Source organism: Terrapene carolina, unplaced genomic scaffold, assembly GCF_002925995.2.
Source record: "Terrapene carolina triunguis isolate 2854851 unplaced genomic scaffold, T_m_triunguis-2.0 Scaffold68, whole genome shotgun sequence".
Taxonomy (NCBI): Eukaryota; Metazoa; Chordata; order Testudines; family Emydidae; genus Terrapene; species Terrapene triunguis.
In genome coordinates, this window is record NW_020664419.1 from 21,398,254 (window position 1) to 21,415,278 (window position 17,025).

The 17,025-nt window shown below is 44.6% G+C and overlaps 1 protein-coding gene across 5 annotated transcripts in view; it reads right to left on the minus strand.

Moving 5' to 3' along the window:
- The window catches only part of SRPK2 (SRSF protein kinase 2), a 259,374-nt gene that overhangs the window by 51,695 nt on the left and 190,654 nt on the right, over window positions 1-17,025 (minus strand). For all 5 annotated transcript variants that reach the window (XM_026648679.2, XM_029910845.1, XM_026648680.2 and 2 more), the window contains 3 exons: window positions 15,018-15,043; window positions 12,429-12,675; window positions 1,720-2,199 (listed from right to left, as the gene is read on the minus strand). In XM_026648679.2, coding sequence (XP_026504464.1) covers window positions 1,720-2,199; window positions 12,429-12,675; window positions 15,018-15,043 — 753 coding nt within the window. The remainder of the gene's footprint in view (window positions 1-1,719; window positions 2,200-12,428; window positions 12,676-15,017; window positions 15,044-17,025) is intronic.

Consider the following 17,025-nt stretch of genomic DNA (forward strand, 5'->3'; position numbering starts at 1 on the left):
ATCTGAGCCTATCAAATCTTTTTTTCTTGTGTCGGTTTCCAAATATTTATATTAAGTGGAAATTCACCAGCATTCTCTAGGAGCATAGATTCTAAAGAGGGAAAAGACCTTTTAAAAGTTATCTAATCCATCTCTTTGCCAGTAGGGGATCTCTTTTGTCCTTATACTTTCCTTGTCCTGGCACCTGGGAGGCAGTGTATCATCCCGTTCTCTCTATCTGGATCAAATGATCTATGGTTCTTTTATAGTGCCCATCACTGTAGTATCTAAGCATCAATTCTGAGCCATGATTTCATTATTAAATCACGTATCAAAACCACTTCTCTCTCCTTCCCCTTGACTGGTCATCTTTCAATGCTTACTTTTCCTTCACTAGTTAAGACTAGTATTCTCTGCCTCTTCCCAGTCTCATTATCCTCTAACTCAGCAAGTGCAGAATATTCTCAGGAACTCATTTATTTGCTATTCACTATGCTCAAAGACTGCTATGCCTGGCTCTGTTCCACACCCACATTTGTAACCATTCACAAAACTCCTGGTGTTCTCTAACCTCCCACACAGTTTTTAAATGAAGCCTGCTAAACAGATCACAACTAGCTCTAAAAAAACCTCACCAAACCAGCACTTTTTGTGTCAGCCATTCATACAGAAAATACAGACCCTATACTTGTTTTTCCGAATTCTCATAAGCACATCTGAGGTCATCTGCTCAATGCTAACTAAGCTAACTGTCTGACCTTTATTGTATTGTTTTTAATTCATATGTTTATTAGTCACTAACCAGTGCTCACACTTAGCTCCTGCCTCTAACTCGGATCAAAATGTCCCCCCCAGACTGTGCAGAAGATGAAGCACAGAATCTTTCCCTAGGGCTGTGTTTCTCCTGCACATAACACTTTTTATGGCACCGCAAAACTAGAGTGAAAGTGACCAGAGGCAAATCCCATTCAGGTTTTACTACTATTGCTGAGTGCCATGTGCAGGAGCCACAGTGCAAGTGTGATTCTTCTGCAAGGGAATTTCAAATGTGATGAAAAAGAGAGGAGAGGGCATGCAGAGTGGAATAACTGCACACCCACCCCAGATGTACAGCTGATATGATATCCTGTATTATAACAAGGCAAAACCATGAAATCAACAGAGCCATTCTTTAGCAAATAGCTGTTAACAATCACTTCTAAATAATGGCTTACTACCTATGAGCACCTGTAAAGCACCTATACTTTATGATGTACTACCAAACTTTTAATAAGGAGCTCTATGCATGTGTCTGCTTAATTTACATGGCACATCTATCCAGGTACTTATATGATTCCCCATCCTGTATGTCTGAGCACCTATACAACAGTTTAACCTATTCTTAAAAATACAATAAATATGCAGGAGTTAAAGTGAAAAGAGTTTCCTATTCTGGCTTCTGGCTTTATAATTAAGATATAACTGACAACTTAAACCAGCCAAATGGATGAAATATTAAATTTAAAATAATTATAATTGAGATTTACTATTAACATAATATATGGAGTAAATAAGCAAAAGAGGCTAGTTTAAAATAATTTCATCGGTATCTAAATAAAAAGTAAGCTCTCAATGCACACGTCACTGAACAGAGTTATGGCACACATACAACATTTAAACCCATCATTCCATTCCAAAGTAGGATTTCATCTACAGTTCTGAGAAACACAGGAGCATTTACAAGAGGAGGCAAGTACTTACTTTTTGGCAAATCTCCAGTACTAGACGCTGAAACTGTTCTGCTCCTATCCTGAGATGGGCTGCTCTCGTCTCTTTCATTTACAGATGATCCCTCAGAAACAGCTGAACCACAAGCTACAGATTCTAAAGCTCCAGAGAACACTGAAGCTGAAAATTCAGAGAACTGTGACTCAGGAATTTTATGAGGTCCATTTGGCAATTCACCATTAAATTGTTCATAGGAGCTACTATAAGAATAATCACTTTTTGCATTTGGTTCATTGAAGTTATACTCCTCAGGGTTTGGGCAGTCTTCCTCGTCCTCATCTTCATCTTCAATCTGTTGTTCCAGTAAGAATGGGCCATTTACAATATGGCCATTTGTTTTGGGGGATTCTATCCACGTAGGGTCTGTGTTGACAAGTTCCTGTTCATCATCATCATCTTTCTCGGTGTTTTCTTTTTCTGTGTCTTCTTTTTCCTCCTGATCTTCTGCTTCACCTTAAGAATGTAATGAACAACATATTAGATAATACATCAATATACCTTTTTGAAATTATGATTTTTCATGATCTTTAACTCCTCAATAACTACTGGACTTCAGTGTAAAGAAACAACGAATATTACTTGAATCCACAAAGATTTCCAACTTTAACTTAAAGTCTTTTCATTTATTAGGCATCTCATTTCACTTTTTATTTGGAAATGCTTGTGTTTTACAACTCTGATTATTTTCCAATTTCATCTTCATGTTTTAAAATAAATATTTTTCAGCTAAGCTAACAAGTTATTATTATTATTCACAATTTGTATTACGGTAATGCCCAAAGGTCACAATATGATAGGTGCTGCACTAACACTCAGGAGAGATGGTCCACCTCCAAAGAGCTCACAGTCTGCAGCCCTAATCCTGCAGGCTGTTACATATGTGTGGACAGCTATACCTGTGTGGAGCCCCATTGAATTCAAAGGGACTCTGCATGGGCAGAATTAGAGCCCTATCAAATTCATGGTCCATTTTGGTCAATTTCATGGTCATAGGTTTTTAAAAATTGTAAATTTTGGGTCAGGACCCCCAATTTGAGAAACGCTGGTCTCCCCCGTGAAATCTGTATAGTATAGGGTAAAAGCACGCAAAAGACCAGATTTCATGGGGGGAGACCAGATTTCATGGTCTGTAATGCATTTTTCATGGCTGTGAATTTAGTAGGAGGTCTGCCCACTCAGGACAGCTTGCAGGATCAGAGTCTACACTGAAACAAGACACGTGGACATACCAAACAGCAGGAGAGAATGAGGGAGGAAGGACAAGGATAATCATAAATAAGATCATAAAGTTAAATAGTTATGTGTACAACTTAGTGGCTCCTAATCTCTATTTGTTGATATAAACAAATAAAGCATCATATAAAGACCAGCACAAATATGTCTCAGGAAGGGATCTGAAGAAGAGGGCAATGGCCTTACTGATTAGTTCAAGGGGAACATTCTATGTGTAGGGGGCAAGGTAAGAGAAAGCACTAGTAAAGCTGAAGGAGAAGAGGCCAAATAGGCATTCAAGGCTAGCATCACTGCCAGAATGAAGGGAGTGGTGGCAATGAGTAAAGAGTGGATAAGCAGGGAAGGGCAGAGTCATGGAGGTCCTTGAAGATAAGAACAAGAACCCTGAATCTCATACAGTGGCCAACAGGGAGCCAGTAGAGAGACTCAAAGAAATGCAAGATAAGGCCAGAGCAAGGGACAAGAAAGGTGATCCTAGAAGCAGCATTTTATCTGGAATGGAGAGGGGCAATGTGAAGGTTGGGGAGACCAGAGAGAAGTTGGTTACAGGAGTGATTTTCAGCCTTTTTTATTTGCGGACCCTTGTAGAAATGTAGGTGGGGACCCCTTTAGAAATCTTAAACAAAGTCTGTGAACCCCCATAGGTCCACGAACCGCAGGTTGAAAACCATTGGGTTACAGTAATCAAGACATAATGAGGGCCTGAAAGAGTTTTTAGCAACATGGGAAGAAAAACAAAAGGCTTATCTTAGAAATATTATGGAAGAAGCAGCAGGATTTGCAGATAACTATAATAGTAATAAATTACTTAGATGTTCACAGAAAGGGAGAGGTGGAATAAGAGATGACTCTATAGCTACATTAATTTTATGGAATAAAGATGCAACTTCTTGTCCTGTTACTTCCTCAGGATGCTTAGTTATGTCAGCACTTGTAGTAATAATAGATTTTCAGGACCTAAGTCAAATGATTTATTAATATTTAATTAAAGTATCTTTAATTAAGGTTGCTTTTACCTCATCGCCATTTGATCAGAGAAAACTAGGGCGGCCAAGCGATTAAAAAAATTGTGATTAATCGTGCTGTTAAACAATAACAGAATACCATTTATTTAAAGCAACAGAGGGTCCTGTGGCACCTTTAAGACTAAGGCCTGGTCTACACTACGAGTTTAGGTCAACTTTAGCAGCGTTAAATCGAATTAAGCCTGGACACGTTCACACGACGAAGCCCTTTCTTTCGACTTAAAGGGCCCTTTAAACCGGTTTCTTTACTCCACCTCCGACGAGGGGATTAACGATAAAATCGGCCTTAGCGGGTCGGAATTGGGGTAGTGTGGACGGAATTCGACGTTATTGGCCTCCGGGAGCTATCCCACAGTGCTTCATTGTGACCGCTCTGGACAGCACTCTCAACTCAGATGCACTGACCAGGTAGACAGGAAAAGCCCCGCGAACGTTTGAATTTCATTTCCTGTTTGCCCAGCGTGGAGAACACAGGTGACCACGCAGAGCTCATCAGCACAGGTAACCGTGACGGAGTCCCAGGATCCCAAAAGAGCTCCAGCATGGACAGAACGGGAGGTACGGGATCTGCTCGCCATATGGGGAGATGAATCAGTGCTAGCTAAACTCCGTAGCAGTAAATGAAATGGCAAAATATTAGAAAAGGTCTCCAAGGCCATGAAGGACAGAGGCCATAACAGGGACGCACAGCAGTGCTGCGTGAAAATTAAGGAGCTACGGTAAGCCTACCACAAAGCCAGAGAAGCAAACGGAAGGTCCGGGGCAGAGCCGCAAACATGCCGCTCCTACACGGAGCTGCATGCCATTCTAGGGGGTGCAGCCACCACTACCCCAACCGTGTGCTATGACTCCCTCACTGGAGAAACACACAGGGAAGCGGGTTCGGGGTACGAGGAAGATGAGGATGGAGATAATGTAGATAGCTCACAGCCGCAAGGAAGCGGAGAAACCAGGTTTCCCCAACAGCCAGGATATGTTTATCACCCTGGACCTGGAACCAGTAACCCCCGAACTCACCCAAGGCGTGCTCCCAGACCCTGAGGGCACACAGGGGACCTCTGGTGAGTATACCTTTGTAAATATTACACATGGTTTAAAAGCAAGCGTGTTTAATGATTAATGATTAATTTGCCCTGGCAATTGCGGCCAGTACAGCTACTGGAAAAGTCTTTGCAAAAGGTTTCTGGGGAGGGCTGCCTTATCCCGTCCGCCATGGTAGGACACTTTACCACGCCAGGCCAGTAGCACGTAGTCTGGAATCATTGCATAACAAAGCATGGCAGCGTATGGTCCTGGTGTTTGCTGGCATGCAGACAACATCCATTCCTTATCGCTCTTTGTTATCCTCAGGAGAGTGATATCATTCACGGTCACCTGTTTGAAATGGGGCGATTTTATTAAGGGGACATTCAGAGGTGCCCCTTCCTGCTCTGCTGAACAGAAATATTCCCCGCTCTTAGCCACGCGGTGGGGGGAGGGGTGAAGTGATCATCCCAGAGAATTGGGTGTGGGGGGGGGGAGGGGAGTTAGTTGGGTTTGTGCTGCATGTTAACCCGGAAACCGCAGCCCCTCCTTTTACATTGCAAACCCATTTTAAATGGCCAACCCAACGGGTGCTTCGTATGGGAAATGAGAGCGCTACTGTTTGAAACCATTCCCACATGTTAAGAAGGTTAAAAAAGCCAAAAGACTGTGTCTTACCACGGCTGCCTGCAAGCCGAAATCTGTTGCCTGGCACTGCGTGAGTGATCTCTCACACCAAAACGGCAGGCCCTCAATATAAGAGGAAAAATGCGACCGTGTAACGAAGGCACATGTGCTGTGTAATATGAACAGCAAAATTTAACGTGAAAGAGTGTACCCATTGTTCTCTAAAATGTGTCTTTTTTAACCACCTCTCCCTTCTCCTCCACCAGCTGCAAATGTTTCTCCTTCACAGAGGCTAGTGAAGATTAGAAGGAGAAAACGGAGGATGCGGGATGATATGTTCACGGAGCTCCAGATGTCCTCCCACGCTGACAGAGCACAGCAGAATGCGTGGAGGCAGTCAATGTCAGACTACAGAAAAGCACAGTATGAACGAGAGGAGAGGTGGCGCGCTGAATCGCGGGATGAACAGAGCAAGTGGCGGGCTGAAGATGATAGGTGGCGTCAGCTTGCAGACAGAAGGCAAGAGTCGATGCTCCGGCTGCTGGAGCATCAAACTGATATGCTCCAGCATATAGTTGAGCTGCAGGAAAGGCAGCAGGAGCAGAGACCGCCGCTACAGCCCCTGTGTAACCAACAGCCCTCCTCCCCAAGTTCCATAGCCTCCTCACCCAGACGCCCAAGAACACGGTGGGGGGGGCCTCCGGCCACCCAGTCACTCCACCCCAGATGATTGCCCGAGCATCAGAAGGCTGGCCTTCAATAAGAGTTAAAGTTTTAAACTGCAGTGTGTCCTTTTCCTTCCCTCCTCCCCCACCCATCCCGGGCTACCTTTCCAATTATCCCCCTAGTTGTGTGATGAATTAATAAAGAATGCATGAATGTGAAGTAACAATGACTTTAATGCCTCTGCAAGCGGTGCTCGAAGGGGGGAGGGGAGAGTGGGGTGGTTGGTTTACAGGGAAGTAGAGTGAACCGGGTGGGGGGGGGGGCGGAGGGTTCATCAAGGAGAAACAAACAGAAGTTTCACACCGTAGCCTGGCCAGTCACAAAACTCGTTTTCAAAGCTTCTCTGATGCGCACCGCGCCCTGCTGTGCTCCTCTAACCGCCCTGGTGTCTGGCTGCGCGTAATCAGCGGCCAGGCAATTTGCCTCAACCTCCCACCCCGCCATAAATGTCTCCCCCTTACTCTCGCAGATATTGTGGAGCGCACCGCAAACAGCAATAACAATGGGGATATTCTTTTCGCTGAGGTCTGAGCGAGTCAGTAAGCTGTGCCAGTGCGCTTTTAAACGTCCAAATGCACATTCCACCACCATTCGGCACTTGCTCAGCCTGTAGTTGAACAGGTCCTGACTACTGTCCAGGCTGCCTGTGTACGGCTTCATGAGCCATGGCATTAAGGGGTAGGCTGGGTCCCCAAGGATCACGATAGGCATTTCAACATCCCCAACGGTTATTTTCTGGTCCGGGAAGAAAGTCCCTTCCTCCAGCTTTCGAAACAGACCAGAGTGCCTGAAGACGCGAGAATCATGTACCTTTCCCGGCCATCCCACGTTGATGTTGGTGAAACGTCCCTTGTGATCCACCAGGGCTTGCAGCAGCATTGAAAAGTACCCCTTGCGGTTTATGTACTCGGTGGCTTGGTGCTCCGGTGCCAAGATAGGGATATGGGTTCCGTCTATGGCCCCACCACAGTTTGGGAATCCCATTGCAGCAAAGCCATGCACTATGGCCTGCACGTTTCCCAGAGTCACTACCCTTGATATCACCAGGTCTTTCATTGCCCTGGCAACTTGGATCACAGCAGCCCCCACAGTAGATTTGCCCACTCCAAATTGATTCCCGACTGACCGGTAGCTGTCTGGCGTTGCAAGCTTCCACAGGGCTATCGCCACTCGCTTCTCAACTGTGAGGGCTGCTCTCATCCTGGTATTCTGGCGCTTCAGGGCAGGGGAAAGCAAGTCACAAAGTTCCATGAAAGTGCCCTTACGCATGCGAAAGTTTCGCAGCCACTGGGAATCGTCCCACACCTGCAGCACGATGCGGTCCCACCAGTCTGTGCTTGTTTCCCGGGCCCAGAATCGGCGTTCCACGGCATGAACCTGCCCCAGTAACACCATGATTTCCACATTGCTGGGGCCTGTGCCTTGTGAGAGGTCTATGTCCATGTCAATTTCCTCATCACTCTCGTCGCCGCGCTGCAATCGCCTCCTCGGCTGGTCCTGGTTTTGCTTTGGCATGTCCTGGCTCTGCATATACTCAAGGACAATGCGCGTGGTGTTCATAGTGCTCATAATTGCCGCGGTGATCTGAGCGGGCTCCATGATCCCAGTGCTAGTTATGGCGTCTGGTCTGAAAAAAGGCGCGAAACTAGTATCTGACGGACGGAGGGAGGGAGGGGCGAGTGACGACATGGCGTACAGGTACAGGGAATTAAAATCAACAAAGGTGGCTGTGCATCAGGGAGAAACACAAACAACTGTCACACAGAATGGCCACCCAAAGATTGAACTCAAAACCCTGGGTTTAGCAGGCCGTTGATTTCACGGAGGGAGGGGGAAGCAAATGAATACAGAACAAATCTATTTTTTACATCTTAAGCTGGCAGACGACGCTGCAGCATGACTGATAGCCCTCGACATCTTCTGGGTGCTTGGCAGAAAATACTGGGCGCTTGGCAGTTAGTGAACTAAGACTGATAGCCATCATCGTCAAGACGGTTCAATAGGACTGAGCATGTCTGCCCAGGTGCCTCTGATCGAACCGCAATATGACGACGACGGATATCAATCTTAATACACCATCTACTGCCAAAAGGCAAGGGGCTGCTGCTGTGTAGCAATGCAGCCCCACGTCTGCCAGCACCCAGATCGCCCTCGGCATCTTCTGGGTGCTTAGCAGAAAATACTGGGTGCTTGGCAGAAAATGGCATACTACGACTGATAGCCATCATCGTCATTGTGAAGGCAGCAGAATATGACTGGGGGGATGGGGGACTGGGGGACATACGGAGTTCCAGCCACTGCTGTACGACGACGACGGTTACCAGTCGTAATACACCATCTACTGCCAAAAGGCAAGGGACTGGTGCAATGCAGCCCTACGGCTGCCAGCCCCACGGCTGCCAGCACCCAGATCGCTGATGAAGGCTACCAGTCATGCTGCACCGTCTACCGCCAAAAGGCAGTTAGCTGCTGCTGCTGTGTAGCAATGCAGTACCACATCTGCCGGCACCCAGATGACATATGGTGACGGTGAGCTGAGCTGAGCGGGCTCCATGCTTGCCGTGGTATGTTGTCTGCACAGGTAACCCAGGTAAAAAGGCGCGAATCTATTGTCTGCCGTTGCTCTGGCGGAGGGGGAGGGGCCTGACGACATGTACCCAGAACCCCCCGCGACACTGTTTTGCATCATTCAGGCATTGGGATCTCAACCCAGAATTCCAATGGGCGGCGGAGACTGTGGGAACTGTGGGATAGCTACCCATAGTGCAATGCTCCGGAAGTCGACGCTAGCCTCGGTACTGTGGACGCGGTCCGCCGACTAGAGCACTTAGAGCATTTTATGTGGGGACACACACAATCGGCTGTATACAACCGATTTCTATAAAACCGGCTTCTATAAATTCAACCTAATTTCGTAGTGTAGACATACCCTAACAGAAGTATTGGAGCATAAGCTTTCGTGGGTGAATGCCCACTTCATCAGATGCAATATTTTTGGATGTTTTCTACATTTTCAAATATATTGATTTCAATTACAACACATAATACAAAGTGTACAGTGCTCACTTTATATTATTTTGTATTACAAATATTTGCAAAGTAAAAAAACAAAAGAAATAGTATTTTTCAATTCACCTAATACAAGTACTGTAGTGCATTATCTCTTGTCATTAAAGTTGAACTTACAAATGTAGAATTATGTACAAAAAATAACTGCACTCAAAAATAAAACAATATAAAACTTTAGCGCCTACAAGTCCATTCAGTCCTACTTCTTGTCCAGCCAATCGCACAGACTAACAAGTTTGTTTACATTTGCAGAAGGTAATGAGAGTCACATGCCACCAGCAGAAGGTTGATTTTCTTTTTTGTGGTTCGGGTTCTGTAGTTTCCACCTCAGAGTGTTGCTCTTTTAAGACTTCTGAAGACATGCTCCACACCTTGTCCCTCTCAGATTTTGGAAGGAACTTCAGATTCTTAAACCTTGGGACAAGTGCTGTTGCTATCTTTAGAAATCTCACATTGGTACCTTCTTTGCGTTTTGTCAAATCTGCAGTGTAAGTGTTCTTGAAACGAACAACATGTGCTGGGTCATCGTCTGAAACTGCTATAACATGAAATAGATGGCAGAATGCGGGTAAAACAGAGCCGGAGACATACAATTCTCCCCCAAGGAGTTCATTCACAAATTTCATTAACACATGATTTTTTTAACGAGCGTCATCAGCGTGGAACATGTCCTCTGGAATGGGTGGTTGAAGCATGAAGGGGCATATGAATATTTAGCATATCTGGCATGTAAATACCTTATAATGCCTGCTATAAAAGTGCCATGCGAACGCCTGTTCTCACTTTCAGGTGACATTGTAAATAAGCGGGCAGCATTATTTCCCGTAAATGTAAACAAACTTGTTTGTCTTAGCGACTGGTTGCACAAGAAGTAGGACTGAGTGGACTTGTGGGCTCTAAAGTTTTACATTGTTTTGTTTTTGAGTGCAGTTATGTAACAAAAAAAAAAATCTATATTTGGAAGGTACACTTTCACAATAAAGAGATCGCACTACAGTACTTGTATTAGGTGAATTGAAAAATATTTACCGTATATACTCGATCATAAGCCGGTTCGTTTATAAGCTGACCCCCGCAAGATGGATAAGTAAAAATGGAAAATTTTTATGACCCGTTCATAAGCCGACCCTATAATTCAGGGGTCAGCAAACTTTGGCTCCTGGGCCACCAGGATAAGCCGCTGGTGGGCCAAGATGGTTTGTTTACTTCGAGTGTCCGCAGGCACGGAGGTAAACCTAAGTAAACAAAGTGTCCCGGCACACCAGCTGCTTATCCTGATGGGCCGGGACAGCAACTGGTGGGAAATTTTTTTTAGGGGGGAGAAGCTGGGGCTCAGGGGAGTAACCAGTAGTAGACACAAAAAACCTAGATATAATATATATTTTTAATAAGTTAAGATAGGGATAATTACTCCAGCCAGGACATGTTAAGCCTTTTAGAAATTTCAAATTTAATTCAAAGAATTAAATTTAAGCATAAGAGAGAAATAAAAATTATTAAATGCATAGACCAGTCAAAAAACTCCAATAACAGCACTTTGAAAGAATAAAATTACAAAGAATATATGGGCATTTGCAGGAAGTATCAAGATGTAACAACAACAATAATACATGTGTTGGGAGGTGAGTGTGAAAGAGAGAGAGAGAGTGTGTGTGTGTGTGTGTGTGTGTGTGAGAGAGAAAGACACGCACTGCCCCTTTAAGATCAGCACTCACCAATCTGAAGCCTGCTTCAGAAACAGCAGTAGCCACCACCAGCACATTCCACTCCTGAGCCCTATCGTGCCCCCCCCCCCGCCCAGAGATGGAGTACAGGAGTGGGGGGGGGGGTTCACAACATCTTGACATCAGCGACCCCCACCCCCACCCCACGCTGCACAGCAAGGAGGAGACTCCTGGAAGCAGCTGGCCAGGGGCTCCAAGACAGAGGGAAGTAGTAGCACAGCACTGGAGACGGGGCACCTGAAGTTCGTGGCACTTGATAGACTGCTGGCCAGCCGCGCGGCTGGACAGCTTAGAAGGAATTTAGATGTGCAGCTACAGCTGAATACACATATGGACAAGCACCTGAAGAACAGCAAAGTAAAAATGTTAAATTTCTCTCTCTCACCAACAGAAGTTCGTCCAGTAAAAGATATTATCTCACCAACCTTGTGTCTTTAATACCCTGGGACTGACATGGTTACAACTACACTGCGTATAATAACAGGAGTACTTGTGGCACCTTAGAGACTAACAAATTTATTAGAGCATAAGCTTTCGTGGGCTACAACCCACTTCTTCGGATGCATATAGAGTGAAATATATTGAGGAGATATATATACACACATACAGAGAGCATGAACAGGTCTGTCTGGCCATTCTTTGACAGACCTGCAGGTGGCTATCTTAAAACAGAAAAACTTCAAAAACAGACTCCAACGAGAGACTGCTGAGCTGGAATTGATATGCAAACTAGACACAATCAACTCAGGGCTAAATAGGGATTGGGAATGGCTGAGCCATTACAAACATTGAATCTATCTCCCCTTGTAAGTATTCTCACACTTGCTTCTTATCAAACTGTCTGTACTGGGCTATCTTGATTATCACTTCAAAAGTTTTTTTTCTCTTACTTAATTGGCCTCTCAGAGTTGGTAAGACAACTCCCACCTGTTCATGCTCTCTGTATGTGTGTATATATATCTCCTCAATATATTTCACTCTATATGCATCCGAAGAAGTGGGTTGTAGCCCACGAAAGCTTATGCTCTAATAAATTTGTTAGTCTCTAAGGTGCCACAAGTACTCCTGTTATTTTTGCGGATACAGACTAACACGGCTGCTACTCTGAAAACTGCGTATAATAGAAAACCTATTCGTTTTAGAGATTTTGTGGCATTAATTCATAATTAAGATAAACCAGTCTCAGAAAGTACAATTCAAGTTCCATCTCAGACTACAAATTAGTTTCAATATCAATAAAATAGAAGTTACTAACCATCATCATTCCCAGGCTCTTCATCTGCTACCTCTTCTAAATCAGCTGTTTTTAGCTTGACCTCTGGGTGATACTCATCTTCTTGCTCATTTGATGGTACAGCTGAGGTTACATTTTCTTCTATTTTTTTCCTTTCAGCTTCTCGCTCCAGTTCTTCTATTTCCTGCAGGCGTTTCTCTAGTAGCTCAGCTTGCCTCTTCTGTTTTTTTTTCAGTTTTTTCTTTTTGTTTTTAGATATTTTCCCAACCTACATTTAACGAAGATAAATAATGTCAACTGATTATTCTTCCAAGCATCTCACATCAAAGTTTAAATAATTTTTGACAGCTTTCTATTTGCAAATTCTGGATATTATGTACCATATTAAAGTATTTATGTTCTCCATTTAATCTTCATCTCAAAAAGCACTTCAGGTTATGTAAAGCAAAAAAAAAATTACATAACCTCAGGCCACGAGTACTCTGCTAATTAAACTAAAAAGCAAATTATATGGAAAATGGTACAGTAAACTTGACTTGATTCATTTAATCTTACTCAACAGCAACATCCTTAACCTTTAGACTACTATTGATCATGTTCATGCATATGGAAGGTACTCCGCTAACAACGTACAAATGTTTTAATTATTCTTCTGGTATTCCAACTCAGTGAAAAAACAGCTGCTAACAATCAGAAAATGGATGTAAAAAGGTGAAGAAATACTGTATATACTCGTTCATAAGCTGAATATTTTTAGTAAAAAAGGGAAGCACCAGAGAAGAGGGTTGGCTTATGAACGGGTATAGAGAGGCAGAGGTGGGACACAGCCCCTGCCCCCAACAGAGGGAGCAAGGAGAGGCAGCACAGCCAGCAGAGCTTGAAAGGAAGAGGCGGGGCCAGTCTCTCCGCTTCTGGCCACACTGCTCTCCCCCCACCCTCCGAAGCAGCTGCAGCTCCGGGGCTGGTAGGCTGCAGCCGGGCCGCTCGGCCCCGCCCCCCAGAGCAGGCTGCGGACATGCCACCTGGCCCAGCCTGCTGGAACATGCTGTGGTCGCGCCGCCCGGTCTGGCCCGCCAGAGCAGGCTGCGGCCGCGCTGCCCAGCCTGTCGGAGCAGCTCCAGCCAGGCCAGAGACATCCTCCTCTGGCCCTCCTCAGATAAGGTGGGAAGGGATAGGATGGGGAGAGTGTGGGGGTCCCGGCCTAGGGGTGGGGTTATGTGGTGGTGGTCATGGGGATTACTCGCCTGACCCCCAGCTTCTCCCCCCCACCAAAATTTCCTCACCGGTTGCTGTCCCAGCCCGTCAGGGTAAGCAGCTGGCGCTCCGGGACACTTTGTCTACTTAGGTTTACCTCCGTGCCTGCAGATGTTCGAGATAAACAAACCATCTCGGCCCACCAGCAGCTTATCCTGATGGCCCAGGAGCCAAAGTTTGCTGACCCCTGAATTATAGGGTCGGCTTATGAACAGGTCATAAACATTTTCCATTTTTACTTATCCATCTTGGAGGGGTCAGCTTATAAACGAACCGGCTTATGATCGAGTATATACGGTATTTTAAATCATTTACATGCTGTTTAGTTACAACTCCATAAATATGAAAAGCAGTTTTATTACTCACTTCATGTCAAAAACATATGCATCACTAATGGCAGAAGGAAGTGATAAAAGCTCTAATTTTATATACCATAAGGAATGAAAAAAGAAACTTCCAGGTATAGTAACAACAAGCAGAAGAAAAAATAACAGGTTAGAGATAGCAGACTGCTGTAGTTTTACTGTAACATTTTGAATTTTAATGCGGCATCTTTTGTATTTTGAGTTTTCTAATATATATATGGAAGTTTTCTTCTTAGCATTGGCCTGCTAAACCCAGGGTTGTGAGTTCAATCCTTGAGGGGGCCACTTAGGGATCTGGGGCAAAATCAGTACTTGGTCCTGCTAGTGAAGGCAGGGGGCTGGACTCGATGACCTTTCAAGGTCCCTTCCAGTTCTAGGAGATAGGACATCTCCATTATGGTCATTCAAACTAATTGATTTAAGTGTAGGAAATGAAGGGCAAATTTCTGCTCTGAAAGGTTCATGAACAGACCCCATAATCTTCAAGCAACTGTGCACCACAGTCAGAAACAGATCACTGAAGTCAATCGGACTGCTCACAGTGCATAACGGTAAGAATGCAGGATCAGGATTATTCCATAAGAAATATGAAAAATGGCAATTCCTCAACTTCATTCCACATGAAGCTACAATTATAACTTTGGAGACTGCTCAAAAATGCATCAACAGTCATGATAGGGTAAATATTGTGCTTAAAAATTGCAATTATGTATTTTTGCCTATAATTCATATTTCTTTTTTGAAATAAATTTATCATTACTATGAAAGAAAAAATGTATCTTAAAAAAGAACTCCTAGACCACTCTTGATATAACTTGCTACAAAATCATGAAAAATGAACAAAGACTGCAGAACTGCACAAAAAGTGCTCATTTAAGGACAAAAGCTATAGTCAGAGGAGCTTCTGTATAGAATGTAAAATGTCAGTAGTCTAACAGTTAACTAAAGGACAGCAAGATGCTTTAGATATGAGTTATACAGATATACTTACAGGCTTTTGTTGTGGGGCAGTACTCACTAAAAAAGAAAAAATAAAGTCAAACTCACAGGAGGATGTAAGTACATTTTTACAAAACGATTCTGAAATAAAATATAAATAGAATATATTGTACGTTAGTATTTTGTCTCCTTAAAAGTATCCACAAACCTAAAACAAATAGTTGTCTTCATTGGAACAGAGGTGATATGCGGTGGATTCTCTATTACAGGCAATTTTAAAAGCAAGATTGGATGTTTTTCTAAAAGATCTGCTGTAGTTCAAACAGGAATTAATTCAGGGAAATCCTGTGGCCTATACAGGCAGCCAGACAAGATGAACACAGTGGTTCTTTCTGGTCTTATCCATGAATCTATGAACCTACAAACAATTCCCCACCTCATACTGTCTTACTGTTAACAGCCTGCTCATTTTCCTACTTTAAAAACAATTCATTTTAAAATGTGTCCCACTAAATATAGTGATCAATATACTATGAGAATAAAGCAAAAATCTCTTATTCAGAATAACACAGTTTAAACAAAATTATTCCACTAGCTGAGTTAGGTCAGGATTCTTTAGCAAGTCCTGTCTAGCCTCCCTGCTGCCAGAAACTTGCATGGATCCCAGCTACTCCTATGCAACTCAACTCCCCATGACCAGTTCCTGCCTTTCCACCAGGCTGGGAACCAGCAGCTGGGAGGAGGAGGCAGTGAACTGGCAGAAATGTGTGCTCACTGGGGCTTTGAAGGAAAGTGGACTAAAGCCAGAATGCGAAGAGTGACCCATCAGCAGTAGGGAGGGCAGTACAGAGAAAAAGAGAACTAGCCATAGAAAGTGCCACTGCTCATTTCCAAAAAGATATGACAAATCTGTAGTAGTTCAGAGAAGAGCAACAAAATTGAATAAGGTGTTGGACTGAACAGAATAAAAAATCAATTCCTGCTTGGGAGTAGGCTTCCACAGAGCCAAGGTATGAGGCCCCCTTGAAGTCAATGAAGTGGGGCTCACAGCTAGGGGCCAGCCTCCAGCCCAGCACCCACCGAGCTGTGAGCCCAGCACAGGGCTCAATTTCACAGCAGGGAGCCTACCAGCAGTGTAATTGACATTCTAGTCAGTTTCACAGCTGCTATTATTTCACATTTCATCTTGGGCTCTGGCTGTCAGCCCCAGGGCAGGGGGCTCAGCTGGGAGCCCCCATTCAGCTATCAGTACCCCACTTCAGATGGCGCAAGCGCTCCTGGTGAGGACACACACCACGGGCAGAAGGAGGGCAGTGTAGACACAACAGCCGATTTAATTGCCGTGGTGGCTGTAGGTTGACTTGACTTAAGTTGACCTAATTTTGTGGTGTAGGCATCTGGGAAGGCCTGTGGTGTAAAGGGTCCAACTAATAGTAGAGGGAATGAGCTTCCCCAAGACAAATTAATCTATGTGAACATCTGACTCTATGAACGCAGAGAGGGCACAAAACATATCACAAACTCTTCTCAGGGGTCTTTGAGAACCAGATTAGCCACCTGTTGGGCCCTACCAAATTCACGGCTATGAAAAACACATCACAGACCGTGAAATCTGGTCTTTTGTGTGCTTTTACCCTATACTACACAGAGTTCATGGGGGGGGAGACCACCATTTCTCAAATTGGGGGTCCTGACCTAAAAGGGAGTTGCAGGGGGAGTTGCCAAGTTATTTTAGGGAGGGTTGCAGTACTGCCACCCTTACTTCTGCACTGCCTTCAGAGCTGATCAGCCAGAGTGGTGGCAGATGATTACAGGTCCAGCTCTGCAGTCAGCAGCGCAGAAGTAACGGTGGCAATACCATACCATGCCATCCTTACTTCTGTGCTGCTGGTGGTGGCTCTGCCTTCAGAGCTGGGCTTCCAGCCAGCAGTCACCGCTCTCCAGCTGCCCAGCTCTGAAGGCAGAGCCACCACCAGCAGCAGCGCAGAAGGGTAGCAGTACCGCAATCCCCACCCCCACTACAATAACCTTGTGACCATCCCACAACTCCTTTTTGGGTC